The sequence below is a fragment of the Bombina bombina genome, unplaced genomic scaffold, assembly GCF_027579735.1.
Source record: "Bombina bombina isolate aBomBom1 unplaced genomic scaffold, aBomBom1.pri scaffold_812, whole genome shotgun sequence".
NCBI classification, from domain to species: Eukaryota; Metazoa; Chordata; class Amphibia; order Anura; family Bombinatoridae; genus Bombina; species Bombina bombina.
Genome location: NW_026512140.1, coordinates 119,959 through 140,063, shown reverse-complemented (window position 1 = coordinate 140,063; position 20,105 = coordinate 119,959). Strand labels below are relative to the sequence as shown.

General features: G+C 38.2%; 1 protein-coding gene across 1 annotated transcript in view; it reads left to right on the top strand.

The window, feature by feature from the left end:
- Window positions 1-2,054: 2,054 nt before the first annotated feature.
- LOC128644142 (WD repeat-containing protein 41-like) overlaps window positions 2,055-20,105 on the top strand; it is a 124,458-nt gene continuing 106,407 nt past the window's right edge. Inside the window, exon 1 of the mRNA XM_053696852.1 lies at window positions 2,055-2,278. Within this exon, the coding sequence (XP_053552827.1) occupies window positions 2,055-2,278 (224 nt within the window). The remainder of the gene's footprint in view (window positions 2,279-20,105) is intronic.

Sequence of the window (20,105 nt, the reverse complement as noted above, 5' to 3'; positions counted from 1 at the left end):
GTAGCTTTGTTGTGCAACAGTATCAGAATTTGTCATTGACATTTAAGTATGACATTTAAGTATCAGGCCTATATGGCTATTATTTCATGAACTGGATAATTAAAGCATCTTGCCTTGCGATTCATGTGTTCTGATTTGCGACATTGCTCACAGTCCTAGTATACACCTGTACATCTATTCTAGTGTGTTATGCATTTTTTAGGCTTAGGATTGTGCTATTTGTTTATATGAAACATCAATGAATATATATTGGCTGGCCAGTTATGTGCCTAGGAATGTTTTAAATGTATAGTTTTGTACATAGTTCACTCACAATGCAACGTTTTGAAATGCATTAATAAATTCGATATTTTTGATTAAAAGAGTGCTGTATCCCCTCGCTTTATACAGGATTTTACTAAATCCTGTCCAATCTTTCTTTTTTTTTTTGCTAGACATATAATATTAAAGGGTGGTAATATTATTAGTCACTCCTAAATATTAATATCTTAAAGCCCTGTTTTTATTAGTTATTGCATATAGGGTCCCCCCGGATGGTCCAACATCAGTATCTATGTTACTCACTGAGAAAGGGATTTAGATCCAGTTCAGCATTAAAGTACCCATTTCAAATATTAGGTTGGCCTCATGGTTTAATAGTTTTTTCTTGTGGTCACTCCCTCTCCAATCTTTTTTTAACTATTGTAATGCCCCAATACTTAAGATCTTTGGAATTTTGGTTGTGGCACTCTTTAAAATGCTTTGACAGTAAATGGCCATTGAATACCTTTTTTATATTATAGAGATGTTCCCTGATTCTGTCTCGTAGTGTCCTTTGTGTTTGTCCTAAATACTGTTTGTGACATGGACATTTTATAAGATACACGACACCTTTACTTGAACATCTAATAGTATCTTGAATCAGGACCTCTTTTCCATTTGAAGTAGAGATACCTTTTTTTAGTTTTTTTTTTTAAACTAAATTTACAAGCCACACATTTGTGACAAGGTAAGAAACATTTAATGTTATTTCCTAAACGATCCCTATCTCTACACATTGGATTCTTGAACTCGCTTGTGGCTAATTGATTTTTCATATGATTTGCCTTCTTGAAAACTACTTCAGAGTGATTCTTTACGTGGTCCCCCAGGATATGATCCCTCCTAAAAAAGTGCCAGTGCCTATTTAGGATGTTTTTAATAGTTTTAAAATGTTCATTATATTTAGTAACAAAGGGAATATTTAACTTTGTGTTTTCCTCTTCTGCTATCCCATTTTTCTAGGTACGTTTCCTATCAGTGTGTATAAATTGTTCCCTATCCTTTTGTCTGACCTCCATGATTGTTAGATCTACCTCTTCTTCACTAAAACCCCTTTCCAGGAACCTTTATATCAAAATTACTGATTGGACATCAAAGTCCTCTAGGGTATTACATTTTTTCTGATTCTTGTGAACTGAACTTTAGGGATGTTTTGAACCCATTTCTCAAAGTGACAGCTTTCTAAATGTACATAATTGTTGGCATCAGTTTGCTTAAAAAAATTCTTTGTTTTTAATTCATTATCTTTTATATTGATCTCAATATCCAGGAAATGTATCTTCTCCTTACAAATTTCACTTGTAAAAGAAAGACCCACATCATTCTTATTTAAGTCTTCCAAAAATAGATCTAATAATTCTCTGTCCCCTTTGCACAAAATGAAGATGTAAAGGAAAGACCCACATTGTTCTTATTTAAGTCTTCCAAAAATAGATCTAATAATTCTCTGTCCCCTTTGCACAAAATGAAGATGTAAAGGAAAGACCCACATTGTTCTTATTTAAGTCTTCCAAAAATAGATCTAACAATTCTCTGTCCCCTTTCCACAATATGAAGAATGAAGAATAGAGACATAAGGGATGATCACAATGTTTGGAAACCAGATAGAATAGATGGCTATGAATCTGCAAGATATGACTCTAGGGAATATAACTGGTACAATAAAAGGAAATACTATAAGAATTATAAATATAATTACAATTGGAGACCCTATTCATATAACAATTATGATAGAAACAACTATGTATACCAACATGATAAATATCAATTACTGGAACCTACCAACCAGAAACCGATATGAACCTCTTAGACAACGGAAAAAAATTGAGACAGAGAGAACACCAGATGAGACACCTAATGAATCAGGAACATCAGGGGATTTTTTAGGAATAGACAGGAGACCAAACACAAGATTTAAGGGGGAAAAAGAAACAGAGGAGCTAGAGGAGGAAAATCTTGAAAGGGAGAAACGAAAGAGGTCGAGATAAAAACAAATGGAATTTTTAATTTAGTAAACAAAGAAGAGTCCTTAATAAAGGTTTATCATTTGCCTCATCAACCAAAATGAATACGTTTGACACTTTAATTAACATCAATCAGTACATAAGACGACTCACATTGAAAAGATACTTCCTAAAACATCACCTGGAAAATACAAATAAAATCACTTTGCTTTAAAAAATTCTGTTTTTAATTCATTATCTTTTATATTGATCTCAATATCCAGGAAATATATCTTCTCCTTACTAAATTTCACTTGTGAAGGAACGACTCAAATCTTTCTTATTTGTCTTCCAAAAATAGATTCTCTGTCCCCTTTCCACAATATGAAGATGTCATCGATAAACCTTTTATAGCACACCAAGTTCACACTCCATGGGCTCTTCTTTGTATTTCTGTTAATTCCAATTTACTAAATTAAAAATTCCATTTGTTTTTATCTCGACCTCTTTCGTTTCTCCCTTTCAAGATTTTCCTCCTCTAGCTCCTCTGTTTCTTTTTCCCCCTTAAATCTTGTGTTTGGTCTCCTGTCTATTCCTAAAAAAATCTCCTGATGTTCCTGCTTCATTAGGTGTCTCATCTGGTGTTCTCTCTGTCTCAATTTTTTTCCGTTGTCTAAGAGGTTCATATCGGTTTCTGGTTGGTAGGTTCCAGTAATTGATATTTATCATGTTGCTATACATAGTTGTTTCTATCATAATTGTTATATGAATAGGGTCTCCAATTGTAATTATATTTATAATTCTTATAATATTTCCTTTTATTGTACCAGTTATATTCCCTAGAGTCATATCTTTGAGATTCATAGCCATCTATTCTATCTGGTTTCCAAACGTTGTGATCATCCCTTATGTCTCTATTCTTTATTCTTCATATTGTGGAAAGGGGACAGAGAATTGTTAGATCTATTTTTGGAAGACTTAAATAAGAACAATGTGGGTCTTTCCTTTACATCTTCATTTTGTGCAAAGGGGACAGAGAATTATTAGATCTATTTTTGGAAGACTTAAATAAGAATGATGTGGGTCTTTCTTTTACAAGTGAAATTAGTAAGGAGAAGATACATTTCCTGGATATTGAGATCAATATAAAAGATAATGAATTAAAAACAAAGAATTTTTTTAAGCAAACTGATGCCAACAATTATGTACATGTAGAAAGCTGTCACTTTGAGAAATGGGTTCAAAACATCCCTAAAAGTCAGTTCACAATAATCAGAAAACATTGTAATACACTAGTGCCACAACCACAATTCCAAGGATCTTAAGTATTGGGCAATTAAAATAGTTAAAAAAGATTTTAGAGGGGGTGACCACAAGAAAAAACTATTATACCATGAGGAAAACCTAATATTTTAAATGGGTACTTTAACCCCAGAAGGTCTGAATGCTGAACTGGATCTAAATCCCTTTCTCAATGAGTAACATAAATACTGATGTTGGACCATCCGGGGGACCCTATATGCAAAAACTAATGAAAACAGGGCTTTAAGATGATATTATATGTTTAGAGTGACTAATAATATGGAACTAGTTATGGATTAGTAATACAATTGAAAGTATAAACTGAATATGATGATATATATATATATATATATATATATATATATATATATATATAAAAAACACGGAAGGGGACTGCACTCTCAGACCGGACTGGGTACACATCCTATGACCCTGCAGGAAGCTGCACTGTCCCCAGAGTCACAGGCAGTTAACCCCAGACAGGTCTGGGTACAAGGCCCATAGGGAAAATTACAAAACAAATTAATACAGCACACAGAGAAAGTCCAGCACTCACTTACAAGCTCTCAGCTAAGATTTAAAGCAAAAATGGAAGCGTTAGTTACCGCATCTGGCCAAATAGAACAAGCCCATGTACCATGTCAAGGCCTCTTTCAAAACCTGAGTCCCTAAACAGCCACACAATGTTTGTTGGATTGAGAGCTTGCATTGTGTGGCTGTTTAGGGACTCGGGTTTTGGAAGAGACCTTGACGTGGTACCTGGGCTTGTCCCATTTGGCCAGATGCGGTAACTAACTCTTCAAGTTTTGCTTTTAATCTTATCTGAGAGCTTCTATGTGTGATTATATATATATATATATATATATATATATATATATATATATATATATATATATATATATATATATATATATATATATATATATATATATATATATATATATATATATATACATACATACATACATACATACATACATACATACATACACACACACACACACACACACACACACACACACACACACACACACACACATATATATATATATATATATATATATATATATATATATATATATATATATATATATTTTATTTTAGAGAAAAAAATGTTTTGTATTCTATCTCCTTTTTTTTTTAAATGAAATAATGTGTCGGAAACAAACAGTAAAATGCTACTATGTAAATATAATAGTGAATACCTTTGTTACGATAATGGACATTCACTTAATAAAACTACTTTTAGTAATTTTGACTTATTCTGAAAATCAATAAAAATCCGTCAATATGAACACAATGGTGGTAGTGGACAAAACCCTTTAACATACATTGAAAATCCCTTCAAAAGGTGGAGCTAATGTTGATTGAAGGAAACACATGGAAACCGTATAAAAAAGGATAATCTCCAGGGCAAAATATCAGTCTTTGTATCCGTGGGACGACCATTAAAAGTTGCTTTAAGGGTTATTTTCACAGACCACATAATTGAATATACAGGACTTTGGAAACCAGAGATTGATTTTATATTTGGGACTATTGCAACGGCACTTTATTGTTCTTTATTTCTGTGTTTTTTTTATGAAAGATTTCTTATGCATTTATGATTGTTTTTGACCACCGGTGGTTTTATATATATATATATATATATATATATATATATATATATATATATATATATATATATATATATATATATATATATATAATTATTTTTAATTAAATATGCATTAAATATCATCTTGTATAAAAAATTTTATGAGGATGTTCATACTAAGACGGCTTTTTATAGCGCACCTTTTTCTCTTTTCACTTTGTTATTTAGGATTGTTTGCAGAGAACAATCCATTATAGGTTGCTCAAACCTTTTCCTGTTTGCAGCTTGACACCTGTGGGTTTTTAACCTGTGTTTGTTGTAGTTGTTACAGCAATATGTACTTACAACACCAGCTGACATCGGATCCCAAAAAAAGAGAATTGTCCGAGCAGGTACATATAGTAATCTATATTTTTCAATGGCTAGGTACATACATTTCTATTCAAAGCACTAAACAATCATAAGTGCTTGGCTGCACATATATCATTTATACCACACATATCTCTAAATGAACATCTATGTAAATCACTCGGCATGCTATAATATGAAATTGAGCCACACGAGGAATAGAGTTGGAGATAAACTGTGCTGGACTAATGAGAAATTTGAATTCTGTACATAGGTAACTCCCAGACAGTATCACCCCTCCTCCTAGAGATGTCCAGCCAATAGGTGGTTTGGAAAAAATTGGGAGGGAGGGAGACTGGTAGGTATTACCCAGGGATATGGGCCAAGATATAGAAATTACTATTTCTCCAACATAGGTGTGTCCGGTCCACGGCGTCATCCTTACTTGTGGGATATTCTCTTCCCCAACAGGAAATGGCAAAGAGCCCAGCAAAGCTGGTCACATGATCCCTCCTAGGCTCCGCCTACCCCAGTCATTCTCTTTGCCGTTGTACAGGCAACATCTCCACGGAGATGGCTTAGAGTTTTTTTAGTGTTTAACTGTAGTTTTTATTATTCAATCAAGAGTTTGTTATTTTAAAATAGTGCTGGTATGTACTATTTACTCAGAAACAGAAAAGAGATGAAGATTTCTGTTTGTATGAGGAAAATGATTTTAGCAACCGTTACTAAAATCCATGGCTGTTCCACACAGGACTGTTGAGAGGAATTAACTTCAGTTGGGGGAACAGTGAGCAGTCTCTTGCTGCTTGAGGTATGACACATTCTAACAAGACGATGTAATGCTGGAAGCTGTCATTTTCCCTATGGGATCCGGTAAGCCATGTTTATTAAGATAGTAAATAAGGGCTTCACAAGGGCTTATTAAGACTGTAGACTTTTTCTGGGCTAAATCGATTCATTATTAACACATATTTAGCCTTGAGGAATCATTTAATCTGGGTATTTTGATAAGATTTTATCGGCAGGCACTATTTTAGACACCTTATTCTTTAGGGGCTTTCCCAAATCATAGGCAGAGCCTCATTTTCGCGCCGGTGTTGCGCACTTGTTTTTGAGAGGCATGACATGCAGTCGCATGTGTGAGGAGCTCTGATACATAGAAAAGACTTTCTGAAGGCGTCATTTGGTATCGTATTCCCCTTTGGGCTTGGTTGGGTCTCAGCAAAGCAGATACCAGGGACTGTAAAGGGGTTAAAGTTAAAAACGGCTCCGGTTCCGTTATTTTAAGGGTTAAAGCTTCCAAATTTGGTGTGCAATACTTTTAAGGCTTTAAGACACTGTGGTGAAATTTTGGTGAATTTTGAACAATTCCTTCATATTTTTTCGCAATTGCAGTAATAAAGTGTGTTCAGTTTAAAATTTAAAGTGACAGTAACGGTTTTATTTTAAAACGTTTTTTGTACTTTGTTATCAAGTTTATGCCTGTTTAACATGTCTGAACTACCAGATAGACTGTGTTCTGATTGTGGGGAAGCCAGAGTTCCTTCTCATTTAAATAAATGTGATTTATGTGACAATGACAATGATGCCCAAGATGATTCCTCAAGTGAGGGGAGTAAGCATGGTACTGCATCATTCCCTCCTTCGTCTACACGAGTCTTGCCCACTCAGGAGGCCCCTAGTACATCTAGCGCGCCAATACTCCTTACTATGCAACAATTAACGGCTGTAATGGATAATTCTGTCAAAAACATTTTAGCCAAAATGCACACTTATCAGCGTAAGCGCGACTGCTCTGTTTTAGATACTGAAGAGCATGACGACGCTGATAATAATGGTTCTGAAGGGCCCCTAAACCAGTCTGAGGGGGCCAGGGAGGTTTTGTCTGAGGGAGAAATTACAGATTCAGGGAACATTTCTCAACAAGCTGAACCTGATGTGATTACGTTTAAATTTAAGTTGGAACATCTCCGCGCTCTGCTTAAGGAGGTATTATCCACTCTGGATGATTGTGACAATTTGGTCATCCCAGAGAAGCTATGTAAAATGGACAAGTTCCTAGAGGTCCCGGGGCTCCCAGAAGCTTTTCCTATACCCAAGCGGGTGGCGGACATTGTAAATAAAGAATGGGAAAGGCCCGGTATTCCTTTCGTCCCTCCCCCCATATTTAAAAAATTGTTTCCTATGGTCGACCCCAGAAAGGACTTATGGCAGACAGTCCCCAAGGTCGAGGGAGCGGTTTCCACTTTAAACAAACGCACCACTATACCCATAGAAGATAGTTGTGCTTTCAAAGATCCTATGGATAAAAAATTAGAAGGTTTACTTAAAAAGATGTTTGTTCAGCAGGGTTACCTTCTACAACCAATTTCATGCATTGTCCCTGTCGCTACAGCCGCATGTTTCTGGTTCGATGAGCTGGTAAAGGCGGTCGATAGTGATTCTCCTCCTTATGAGGAGATTATGGACAGAATCAATGCTCTCAAATTGGCTAATTCTTTCACCCTAGACGCCACTTTGCAATTGGCTAGGTTAGCGGCTAAGAATTCTGGGTTTGCTATTGTGGCGCGCAGAGCGCTTTGGTTGAAATCTTGGTCAGCTGATGCGTCTTCCAAGAACAAGCTACTTAACATTCCTTTCAAGGGGAAAACGCTGTTTGGCCCTGACTTGAAAGAGATTATCTCTGATATCACTGGGGGTAAGGGCCATGCCCTTCCTCAGGATCGGCCTTTCAAGGCCAAAAACAAACCTAATTTTCATCCCTTTCGTAGAAACGGACCAGCCCAAAGTGCTACGTCCACTAAGCAAGAGGGTAATACTTCTCAAGCCAAGCAAGCTTGGAGACCAATGCAAGGCTGGAACAAGGGAAAGCAGGCCAAGAAACCTGCCACTGCTACCAAGACAGCATGAAAAGTTGGCCCCCGATCCGGGACCGGATCTGGTGGGGGGCAGACTCTCTCTTCGCTCAGGCTTGGGCAAGAGATGTTCTGGATCCTTGGACACTAGAAATAGTCTCCCAAGGTTATCTTCTGGAATTCAAGGGGCTTCCCCCAAGGGGGAGGTTCCACAGGTCTCAGTTGTCTTCAGACCACATAAAAAGACAGGCATTCTTACATTGTGTAGAAGACCTGTTAACAATGGGAGTGATTCATCCTGTTCCATTAGGAGAACAAGGGATGGGGTTCTACTCCAATCTGTTCATAGTTCCCAAAAAAGAGGGAACGTTCAGACCAATCTTGGATCTCAAGATCTTAAACAAGTTTCTCAAGGTTCCATCGTTCAAGATGGAAACCATTCGAACAATTCTTCCTTCCATCCAGGAAGGTCAATTCATGACCACGGTGGATTTAAAGGATGCGTATCTACATATTCCTATCCACAAGGAACATCATCGGTTCCTAAGGTTCGCATTCCTGGACAAGCATTACCAGTTCGTGGCGCTTCCTTTCGGATTAGCCACTGCTCCAAGGATTTTCACAAAGGTACTAGGGTCCCTTCTAGCTGTGCTAAGACCAAGGGGCATTGCTGTAGTACCTTACTTGGACGACATTCTGATTCAAGCGTCGTCCCTTCCTCAAGCAAAGGCTCACATGGACATCGTCCTGGCCTTTCTCAGATCTCACGGATGGAAAGTGAACGTGGAAAAGAGTTCTCTATCTCCGTCAACAAGGGTTCCCTTCTTGGGAACAATAATAGACTATACAGACTTGTCTCCGAGGATACAAGTAAATCAGAGGACCAGAGACTCGCTCCGTTGGTGGCTGTCCCTGGACAACCTGTCACAAGGGATGACCTTCCGCAGACCAGAGTGGGTCATTGTCACGACCGACGCCAGTCTGATGGGCTGGGGCGCGGTCTGGGGATCCCTGAAAGCTCAGGGTCTTTGGTCTCGGGAAGAATCTCTTCTACCGATAAATATTCTGGAACTGAGAGCGATATTCAATGCTCTCAAGGCTTGGCCTCAGCTAGCGAGGGCCAGGTTCATACGGTTTCAATCAGACAACATGACAACTGTTGCGTACATCAACCATCAGGGGGGAACAAGGAGTTCCCTGGCGATGGAAGAAGTGACCAAAATCATTCAATGGGCGGAGTCTCACTCCTGCCACCTGTCTGCAATCCACATCCCAGGAGTGGAAAATTGGGAAGCGGATTTTCTGAGTCGTCAGACATTGCATCCGGGGGAGTGGGAACTCCATCCGGAAATCTTTGCCCAAATCACTCAGCTGTGGGGCATTCCAGACATGGATCTGATGGCCTCTCGTCAGAACTTCAAAGTTCCTTGCTACGGGTCCAGATCCAGGGATCCCAAGGCGGCTCTAGTGGATGCACTAGTAGCACCTTGGACCTTCAAACTAGCTTATGTGTTCCCGCCGTTTCCTCTCATCCCCAGGCTGGTAGCCAGGATCAATCAGGAGAGGGCGTCGGTGATCTTGATAGCTCCTGCGTGGCCACGCAGGACTTGGTATGCAGATCTGGTGAATATGTCATCGGCTCCACCATGGAAGCTACCTTTGAGACGAGACCTTCTTGTTCAAGGTCCGTTCGAACATCCGAATCTGGTCTCACTCCAGCTGACTGCTTGGAGATTGAACGCTTGATCTTATCGAAGCGGGGGTTCTCAGATTCTGTTATCGATACTCTTGTTCAGGCCAGAAAGCCTGTAACTAGAAAGATTTACCACAAAATTTGGAAAAAATATATCTGTTGGTGTGAATCTAAAGGATTCCCTTGGGACAAGGTTAAGATTCCTAAGATTCTATCCTTCCTTCAAGAAGGATTGGAAAAATGATTATCTGCAAGTTCCCTGAAGGGACAGATTTCTGCCTTGTCTGTGTTACTTCACAAAAAGCTGGCAGCTGTGCCAGATGTTCAAGCCTTTGTTCAGGCTCTGGTTAGAATCAAGCCTGTTTACAAACCTTTGACTCCTCCTTGGAGTCTCAACTTAGTTCTTTCAGTTCTTCAGGGGGTTCCGTTTGAACCCTTACATTCCGTTGATATTAAGTTATTATCTTGGAAAGTTTTGTTTTTGGTTGCAATTTCTTCTGCTAGAAGAGTTTCAGAATTATCTGCTCTGCAGTGTTCTCCTCCTTATCTGGTGTTCCATGCAGATAAGGTGGTTTTACGTACTAAACCTGGTTTTCTTCCAAAAGTTGTTTCTAACAAAAACATTAACCAGGAGATTATCGTACCTTCTCTGTGTCCGAAACCAGTTTCAAAGAAGGAACGTTTGTTGCACAATTTGGATGTTGTTCGCGCTCTAAAATTCTATTTAGACGCTACAAAGGATTTTAGACAAACATCTTCCTTGTTTGTTGTTTATTCCGGTAAAAGGAGAGGTCAAAAAGCAACTTCTACCTCTCTCTCTTTTTGGATTAAAAGCATCATCAGATTGGCTTACGAGACTGCCGGACGGCAGCCTCCCGAAAGAATCACAGCTCATTCCACTAGGGCTGTGGCTTCCACATGGGCCTTCAAGAACGAGGCTTCTGTTGATCAGATATGTAGGGCAGCGACTTGGTCTTCACTGCACACTTTTACCAAATTTTACAAGTTTGATACTTTTGCTTCTTCTGAGGCTATTTTTGGGAGAAAGGTTTTGCAAGCCGTGGTGCCTTCCATCTAGGTGACCTGATTTGCTCCCTCCCATCATCCGTGTCCTAAAGCTTTGGTATTGGTTCCCACAAGTAAGGATGACGCCGTGGACCGGACACACCTATGTTGGAGAAAACAGAATTTATGTTTACCTGATAAATTACTTTCTCCAACGGTGTGTCCGGTCCACGGCCCGCCCTGGTTTTTTAATCAGGTCTGATAATTTATTTTCTTTAACTACAGTCACCACGGTATCATATGGTTTCTCCTATGCAAATATTCCTCCTTAACGTCGGTCGAATGACTGGGGTAGGCGGAGCCTAGGAGGGATCATGTGACCAGCTTTGCTGGGCTCTTTGCCATTTCCTGTTGGGGAAGAGAATATCCCACAAGTAAGGATGACGCCGTGGACCGGACACACCGTTGGAGAAAGTAATTTATCAGGTAAACATAAATTCTGTTATTTTGGGTGAAAATTTCCAGTTATCTTGGCCCTCCCTGGTAGTAATACCTATCATCGAGACGAATCAAAAGCAGTAAAAACATAAGGGTGGGAAAGACAAACACAAATGCAAGAAATCACTGCAAAAAAATATTAAAAGTTTAATGAGACAAAACTGAAGATAAAATCCTGCGATCAAACTATGCAGAAGCTAATTAATGAATATCCATCTTATGAGGATAACACTTAACAGCCAAACCCAGCAAAAGCTGACTGGCGTACATCAATCTGAAAATATGGAATGAAGATATGATACTATCTCCAAACAGCGGCCTGACAAAGTTCCTCTGGCTTGGCATCTGCTTTCAAACCTATAATGCCACAAATACCCTAGTTGAGTATACCATTAACCGGTATGGAACCCGCTCATTCTTTTACTTGTATGATCTGAAAATAACTTAAACAATCCAAATGGAGATGGTAAACTTTGTGAATGCCTACCCCAAACAAAGACTTTCTTATTAAACCGAGACAATCTGTTATGAAGTAATTGAGCACTCTTAGCAGAAATCTTTAAGCAACAGGCCACAAGCAAACGGTAAAATGGTTTCCTTTGACTCGCCTGCTTATCACGACTGAAGGAAGATAAAATATCTTGACTCCAATAAAAGTCAAAGACAATGTTGGTCAACCATTCTCAAGATTATTTCATCCTGATGAAAGAATAAGTTATGACAGCTTCACATAAAGTGCTTTAAATTCAGAACATTTCCTGCTGATGAAATAGCTACTAGAAAAATGGTTATCAATGTAAGAAACCAGTTAGAAATTTCCAAGAAGGATCCAAAAGGAATATCCATTAATGCCTTAAAGACCAAAAAGAAGATCCCAGGAGCAAAATGTAGATCTGTAACTTAGGGATGATTGGAGAACAATATTGTGCTTACACAAGCGTGATATTTGCACTTCACTCAGTAATACCAGCGCACGTAAATGTGCTCTGGTATTACAAGTGAGGTGCAATGCAAATGCAACCTCTCGTTCACATTGTCCAGAAGCCTTGCGCTCACAAGAGCGCGCTTCCATAGGGTTCAATGGGAGCCTCGTTCTGATGTCGATAGACATGGCAAACCACCTAGTGCAGCGCAGGGGGTAATTTGCGCATCTTTGGACAGCGATAAATATATATGTATATGAATATATACATATATATTTGTGTTTATATGTGTCAAAATTTCAAAATGTACTCAAAAGTAATTCTGACATTGTCTGTAACGAAAAGCAGATTTGATTTCATACAATCTCAAAAATACACTAAAAACACTAGTTTTGTAGAATAAACAATTTTCCAGTGGTGTTACAAAGTCTTGAATTGCTACTGTGAAGTATTCCTTATTTTAAACCATATAGATTTCCTTCTGAGACATCAGAGCAGATTTAAAATACTTGAGCCATACTTAAGAGATCTGTGGAAACCATAGCATAAAAGTAAAACATAACTAGAGAAGGCAAAAAGATTAACTTAAAAAAAATAGGCAGTAAATAAAACAGGAGGCTTAACAGTTAAACACCGCCAGGACAGAACTAAATATCATTTTGACTCCCTGCTGGAAGCAGGTACTTTTTTAATTTTTAAAAAATTAAAACCTAAATGATCCCTATCTAATTTAAAATAGGTGATTATAAAGGAGCATGGGTGTAAAATTAAGGCAAAGATTAAAAGCTGCAACACTTTAACAGTAAAATCATTAATACTGTCAGATTTAAACAATAGCTTTGAAAAAAAAGAATGTTTCCACCAAAAATCAGCTGGGAAAAAAAGAGTTTGTATGTTTGCAATTGTGTTTAAAACATTATACTATCATACAATGAATAGTATACAGCTTGCAAATAGATAGTCCTGCCTTGTGTACATTAGTACTTGGACTTCAGTACTGAATATCTATAGGGACAAATTGTAAAAAACATATTTCTTAAAAGGACAATGTTTAAAAGTGTACATTTTATGTAACACGTTTCAAGCCCACAAAAGCATACAGGGAGTGCAGAATTATTAGGCAAGTTGTATTTTTGAGGATTAATTTTATTATTGAACAACAACCATGTTCTCAATGAACCCAAAAAACTCATTAATATCAAAGCTGAATAGTTTTGGAAGTAGTTTTTAGTTTGTTTTTAGTTATAGCTATTTTAGGGGGATATCTGTGTGTGCAGGTGACTATTACTGTGCATAATTATTAGGCAACTTAACAAAAAACAAATATATACCCATTTCAATTATTTATTTTTACCAGTGAAACCAATATAACATCTCAACATTCACAAATATTCATTTCTGACATTCAAAAACAAAACAAAAACAAATCAGTGACCAATATAGCCACCTTTCTTTGCAAGGACACTCAAAAGCCTGCCATCCATGGATTCTGTCAGTGTTTTGATCTGTTCACCATCAACATTGCGTGCAGCAGCAACCACAGCCTCCCAGACACTGTTTCAGAGAGGTGTACTGTTTTCCCTCCTTGTAAATCTCATATTTGATGATGGACCACAGGTTCTCAATGGGGTTCAGATCAGGTGAACAAGGAGGCCATGTCATTAGATTTTCTTCTTTTATACCCTTTCTTGCCAGCCACGCTGTGGAGTACTTGGACGCGTGTGATGGAGCATTGTCCTGCATGAAAATCATGTTTTTCTTGAAGGATGCAGACTTCTTCCTGTACCACTGCTTGAAGAAGGTGTCTTCCAGAAACTGGCAGTAGGACTGGGAGTTGAGCTTGACTCCATCCTCAACCCGAAAAGGCCCCACAAGCTCATCTTTGATGATACCAGCCCAAACCAGTACTCCACCTCCACCTTGCTGGCGTCTGAGTCGGACTGGAGCTCTCTGCCCTTTACCAATCCAGCCACGGGCCCATCCATCTGGCCCATCAAGACTCACTCTCATTTCATCAGTCCATAAAACCTTAGAAAAATCAGTCTTGAGATATTTCTTGGCCCAGTCTTGACGTTTCAGCTTGTGTGTCTTGTTCAGTGGTGGTCGTCTTTCAGCCTTTCTTACCTTGGCCATGTCTCTGAGTATTGCACACCTTGTGCTTTTGGACACTCCAGTGATGTTGCAGCTCTGAAATATGGCCAAACTGGTGGCAAGTGGCATCTTGGCAGCTGCACGCTTGACTTTTCTCAGTTCATGGGCAGTTATTTTGCGCCTTGGTTTTTCCACACGCTTCTTGCGACCCTGTTGACTATTTTGAATGAAACGCTTGATTGTTCGATGATCACGCTTCAGAAGCTTTGCAATTTTAAGAGTGCTGCATCCCTCTGCAAGATATCTCACTATTTTTGACTTTTCTGAGCCTGTCAAGTCCTTCTTTTGACCCATTTTGCCAAAGGAAAGGAAGTTGCCTAATAATTATGCACACCTGATATAGGGTGTTGATGTCATTAGACCACACCCCTTCTCATTACAGAGATGCACATCACCTAATATGCTTAATTGGTAGTAGGCTTTCGAGCCTATACAGCTTGGAGTAAGACAACATGCATAAAGAGGATGAAGTGGTCAAAATACTAATTTGCCTAATAATTCTGCACTCCCTGTACTTTTTAAAACTAAATAAGGCCATATAATGATTTTGAAAAACGGTTAACCGTAACAGTACTGCTTAATAACCAAAATGCTAGTTAAGGAAAGCTTAAAAACTGAATATGTCTAAAAATTGGGTAATGGAAATAGTAAAAAGCATTTTATCGGGTATAACAAACTACTTGTCATACTTGGCAAAAATACACTATTGACTTAATGGTCTCAAATACAGGAAATACATTATTAGATTCTGGCTTAGGGTAGTGTTAGGACCCTTCAAATAGTTCTCTATCAAACCAATCCTGGCCAGTAGTCTTGTTATCCCGGCATCAAGTGGAGTGATAAAGAAATATCTTTGGGGTAGTTGTGTTAGGACCCAGGAGAAGGATGACTATACATGGTAAATACTAGGTAACTGGATACCAAAAAATGACAGGATTGGTCAAGGCAAAGACGACAAGCCAGGGATCAAACCAGACAGGAAGTAGAAGGCCAAATCAAAGTCCAAAAATCTTAGTCCGGAAGTTCCAAACTCAAAATCAATAGAATTGTCAAGGAGATCCAAGTCCCAAGCCAAAAGTCGATATCAAAAACAGCAGAAGAACACCCACGAGAAAACTCAATACAAGGGCAATGAGGCAGAGAATCCAGAAGGATTATAAAGGAAAAAAGGCACCAAAAATGATGCAACGTGCGAAAACCCGACGCAACGCGTCAGATGACGTTAGACGTCCTGCGTCAGGAAGAGTAACCGCATCATAACAAAGCCCGACGTGAGACGGCCTGTGTCAGGAAGAGTAACTGCGTCGTAACAAAACCCGATACAACTCGTCAGAGATGACGTGAGCCTGCCTGCGTCAGGAAGAGTAACCACGTCATAACAAATAGAATCAGTCTGAGGAAACTTCTAGAGTCTCTTTTATAGCCTTCATAAAATCACCCAAGGCAGCATAATTAAAGGAAATGTTCCCTTCAGAAAAGGCATATGAAAATTGAGAGCATTCAACAATTTTCAGGTACAATTTTTTGACAAGGCAACTATCATAAAGGATTAGCCAGCGTGCTTAAATCGGTAAGTAAATACCTCACAGGGAAGAATGAATTCAAAACAAATGCTGCCTGGACTGAAACAAAAACACAATCTTCTCATGGGGAGGGTCTCCCAGCTCTGCTCACCTAAGAGGCTGGACAAAACTAGGAGGAAGGGGTGATACTGCCTGGAAGTTACCTATGTACAGGTAACTGGGGGAATGGGCAGTTCTGTCCACCCCCCTTTGGGGAAAGGTTCTCACTGGTAGGTATTATTACCAGGGAGGGCCAAGATATATTATTTCATAGTCCTTATTGGCACCTCGATCATCAAAATATTATAAAGTACGTCTGCCCACATGTGATGTAAGCTACAAAGTATTGCTTCAGATCTGCAAATTACCTTACCGGTGTACAGAACAAATTTATATTCCTGGATTAAAGGTACAGTCTACACCAGAATTTTTATTGTTTAAAAAGATAGATAATCCCTTTATTACCCATTCCCTTAGTTTTGCATAACCAACACATTTATATAAAAACACTTTTTACCTCTGTGATTACCGCAGTTCTTTTGACAGACATCCATTTTAGCAAATCAGAGCTGGCTCACTGGAACTCCATGTGCGTGAGCACAGTGTTATCTATATGACACACATGAACTAACACACTCTAGTGGTGAAAAATTGTCAAAATGCCCTGAGAGAAGAGGCGGCCTTCAAAGGCTTTGAAATTTGCATATGAACCTCCTAAGTTTTGCTTTCAACTAAGAATACCAAGAGAACAAACAAAATTGGTGATAAAAATAAATTGGAAAATTGTTTAAAATGACATTCTCTATCTGAATCATGAAAGTTTTTTTTGGACTAGACTGTCCCTTTAAACATTCCATCCCTCCCAACACCACAGCTATGTAGGCCCGGGCTGCCACCGCAGAAAAATATGATTTACATCGGCTGTCCCGGAAAACCTCTAGCAGATCAGCAAGAGCCAAACCAGCTCCGAACAAACCGGTAAGGATTTGGTGGTCTGACCAATCCAACACTTGTTTCACTCCCCAATCACGGTCACGTAGGGCTTCTTCCAGGCTAATGTGAATCATTACATTTTTCCTCCTGCCAGATTTATATAGCTAATAGATTAGGATTTTTCACAGTAGTAAGTTTTTGCATTCATAACATGCATTCCGGTGCTTTAGATCAGGGCATGACAAACCCAGGAGCCACTGGCTCTTAGACTTTTAACCGTGGCTCCTAACCTTTTGAGTTATTCTCCATAATTCTATACAAATACCACTGTCTAACTCCTAAAAATATGTTTGGCTCCTACATTTTAAACAGATTTGTCGACCTCTGCTTTAGATATAATATTATATAATTTATTTCAGTCTTGAGAGGATCCTAGTACGTTACTCATTGAATGCATTTTCCATTGACTTACATTATATAATTAGCTTCATTTATACAAATATGGCCAAAAGTTATTGGTATCTTTCCACCTTTTTAGGATAACGCAAAGTTTTCTCTAAACTAGGTAAAAATGTACAAATGTTTTTGGTATCCACCATTCTTTATTTGAAATGTAATAGAACAGAAACATCACTTTTGATTTATGACTTCACATATTACTTTAAACCGTAAAACAAATGAGAATGGGACAGAAAAAAAATAATGGTACTCTCAACCTAATATTTTGCAACATAGCCTTTGGAGACAATAATTGCAATCAAGTGCTTTCTGTAACTCTAAATAAGATTTCAAATTCTTCTTGAGCAAACTGCTCCAGTTCTCTCAGGTTTGATGGATGACTTTTCTTTCATGTAATTAGCAAGAGTCCATGAGCTAGTGATGTATGGGATATACATTCCTACCAGGAGGGGCAAAGTTTCCCAAACCTCAAAATGCCTATAAATACACCCCTCACCACACCCACAAATCAGTTTTACAAACTTTGCCTCCCATGGAGGTGGTGAAGTAAGTTTGTGCTAGATTCTACGTTGATATGTGCTTCGCAGCAGGCTGGAGCCCAGTTTTCCTCTCAGTGTGCAGTGAATGTCAGAGGGATGTGAGGAGAGTATTGCCTATTTGAATTCAATGGTCTCCTTCTATGGGATCTTTTTCATAGGTTCTCTGTTATCGGTCGTAGAGATTAATCTCTTACCTCCCTTTTCAGATCGACGATATACTCTTATATACTATTACCTCTACTGATTCTCGTTTCAGTACTGGTTTGGCTTTCTACTACATGTAGATGAGTGTCCTGGGGTAAGTAAATCTTATTTTTTGTGACACTCTAAGCTATGGTTGGGCACTTTTACGTTAAAGTGCTAAATATATGTGTTTAAACATTTATTTGCCTTTATTCAGGATGATCAATATTCCTTATTTCAGACAGACAGTTTCATTATTTGGGATAATGCATATGAATTATCAATTTTTTTCTTACCTTTAAATTGACTTTTTTCTCTGTGGGCTGTTAGGCTCACGGGGGCTGAAAATGCTTAATTTTATTGCGTCATTCTTGGCGCTGACTTTTTTGGCGCAAAAAAATTCTTTGTCATTTCCGGCGTCATACTTGTCGCCGGAACTTGTTCGTGATTGCGTAATTTTTTTGACGTTTTGCGCCAAAAATGTCGGCGTCACCGGATGTGGCGTCATTCTCGCCGCCAAAAGCATTTAGGCGCCAATAATGTGGGCGTCTTTTTTGGCGCTAAAAAATGTGGGCGTCATTTTTGTCTCCACCTTTTTTTCCCATTATTTAAGTCTCATTTTTCTTTTGCTTCTGGTTACTAGAGGCTTGTTCATTGGCATTTTTTCCCATTCCTGAAACTGTCATTTAAGGAATTTGATAGATTTTGCTTTATATGTTGTTTTTTCTCTTACATATTACAAGATGTCTCAGATTGACCCTTGATCAGAAGCTACTTCTGGAAAATCGCTGCCTGATGCTGGTTCTACCAAAGTTAAGTGCATTTGTTGAAAACTTGTGGTATCTGTTCCTCCGGCTGTAGTTTGTGATGTATGTCATGATAAACTTGCTAATGCAGATTCAATTTCCATTAGTAATATTCCATTACCTGTTGCTGTTCCATCAACATCTAATACTCAGGATGTTCCTGTTAATATAAGAGATTTTGTTTCTAAATCTATTAGGAAGGCTATGTCTGTTATTCCTCCTTCCAGTAAGCGTAAAAAGTTATTTAAAAATTCTCATTTCTCAGATGAATTTTTAAATGAACATCATCATTCTGATTTGTCTGTTTCTGATGAGGATTTTTCTGGTTCAGAGGATTCTGTCTCAGATGTTGACACTGATAAATCTTCATATTTATTTAAAATGGAATTTATTCCTTCTTTACTTAAAGAAGTTTTAATCGCTTTAGAAATTGAGGATTCTAGTCCTCTTGATACTAAATCTAATAAGCGTTTAAATTCGTTTTTTTAAACCTCCTGTAGTAATTTATGTAAGAACTTACCTGATAAATTCATTTCTTTCATATTAGCAAGAGTCCATTAGCTAGTGACGTATGGGATATACATTCCTACCAGGAGGGGCAAAGTTTCCCAAACCTCAAAATGCCTATAAATACACCCCTCACCACACCCACAAATCAGTTTAACGAATAGCCAAGAAGTGGGGTGATAAGAAAAAAAGTGCGAAAGCATAAAAAATAAGGAATTGGAATAGTTGTGCTTTATACAAAAAAATCAAAATCACCACAAAAAAAGGGTGGGTCTCATGGACTCTTGCTAATATGAAAGAAATGAATTTATCAGGTAAGTTCTTACATAAATTATGTTTTCTTTCATGTAATTAGCAAAAACATAAGAATAATTTGTTCCTGCTGTTTTTGCTTGAGGGGATGTTTGTGCTTTTGAATTTTGGATATTGCGGTTTTCTACAGTGATTTGTCCTTTAAACCTGCATAAGGGGTTGAGTGGAATAGATATCCACATGGTG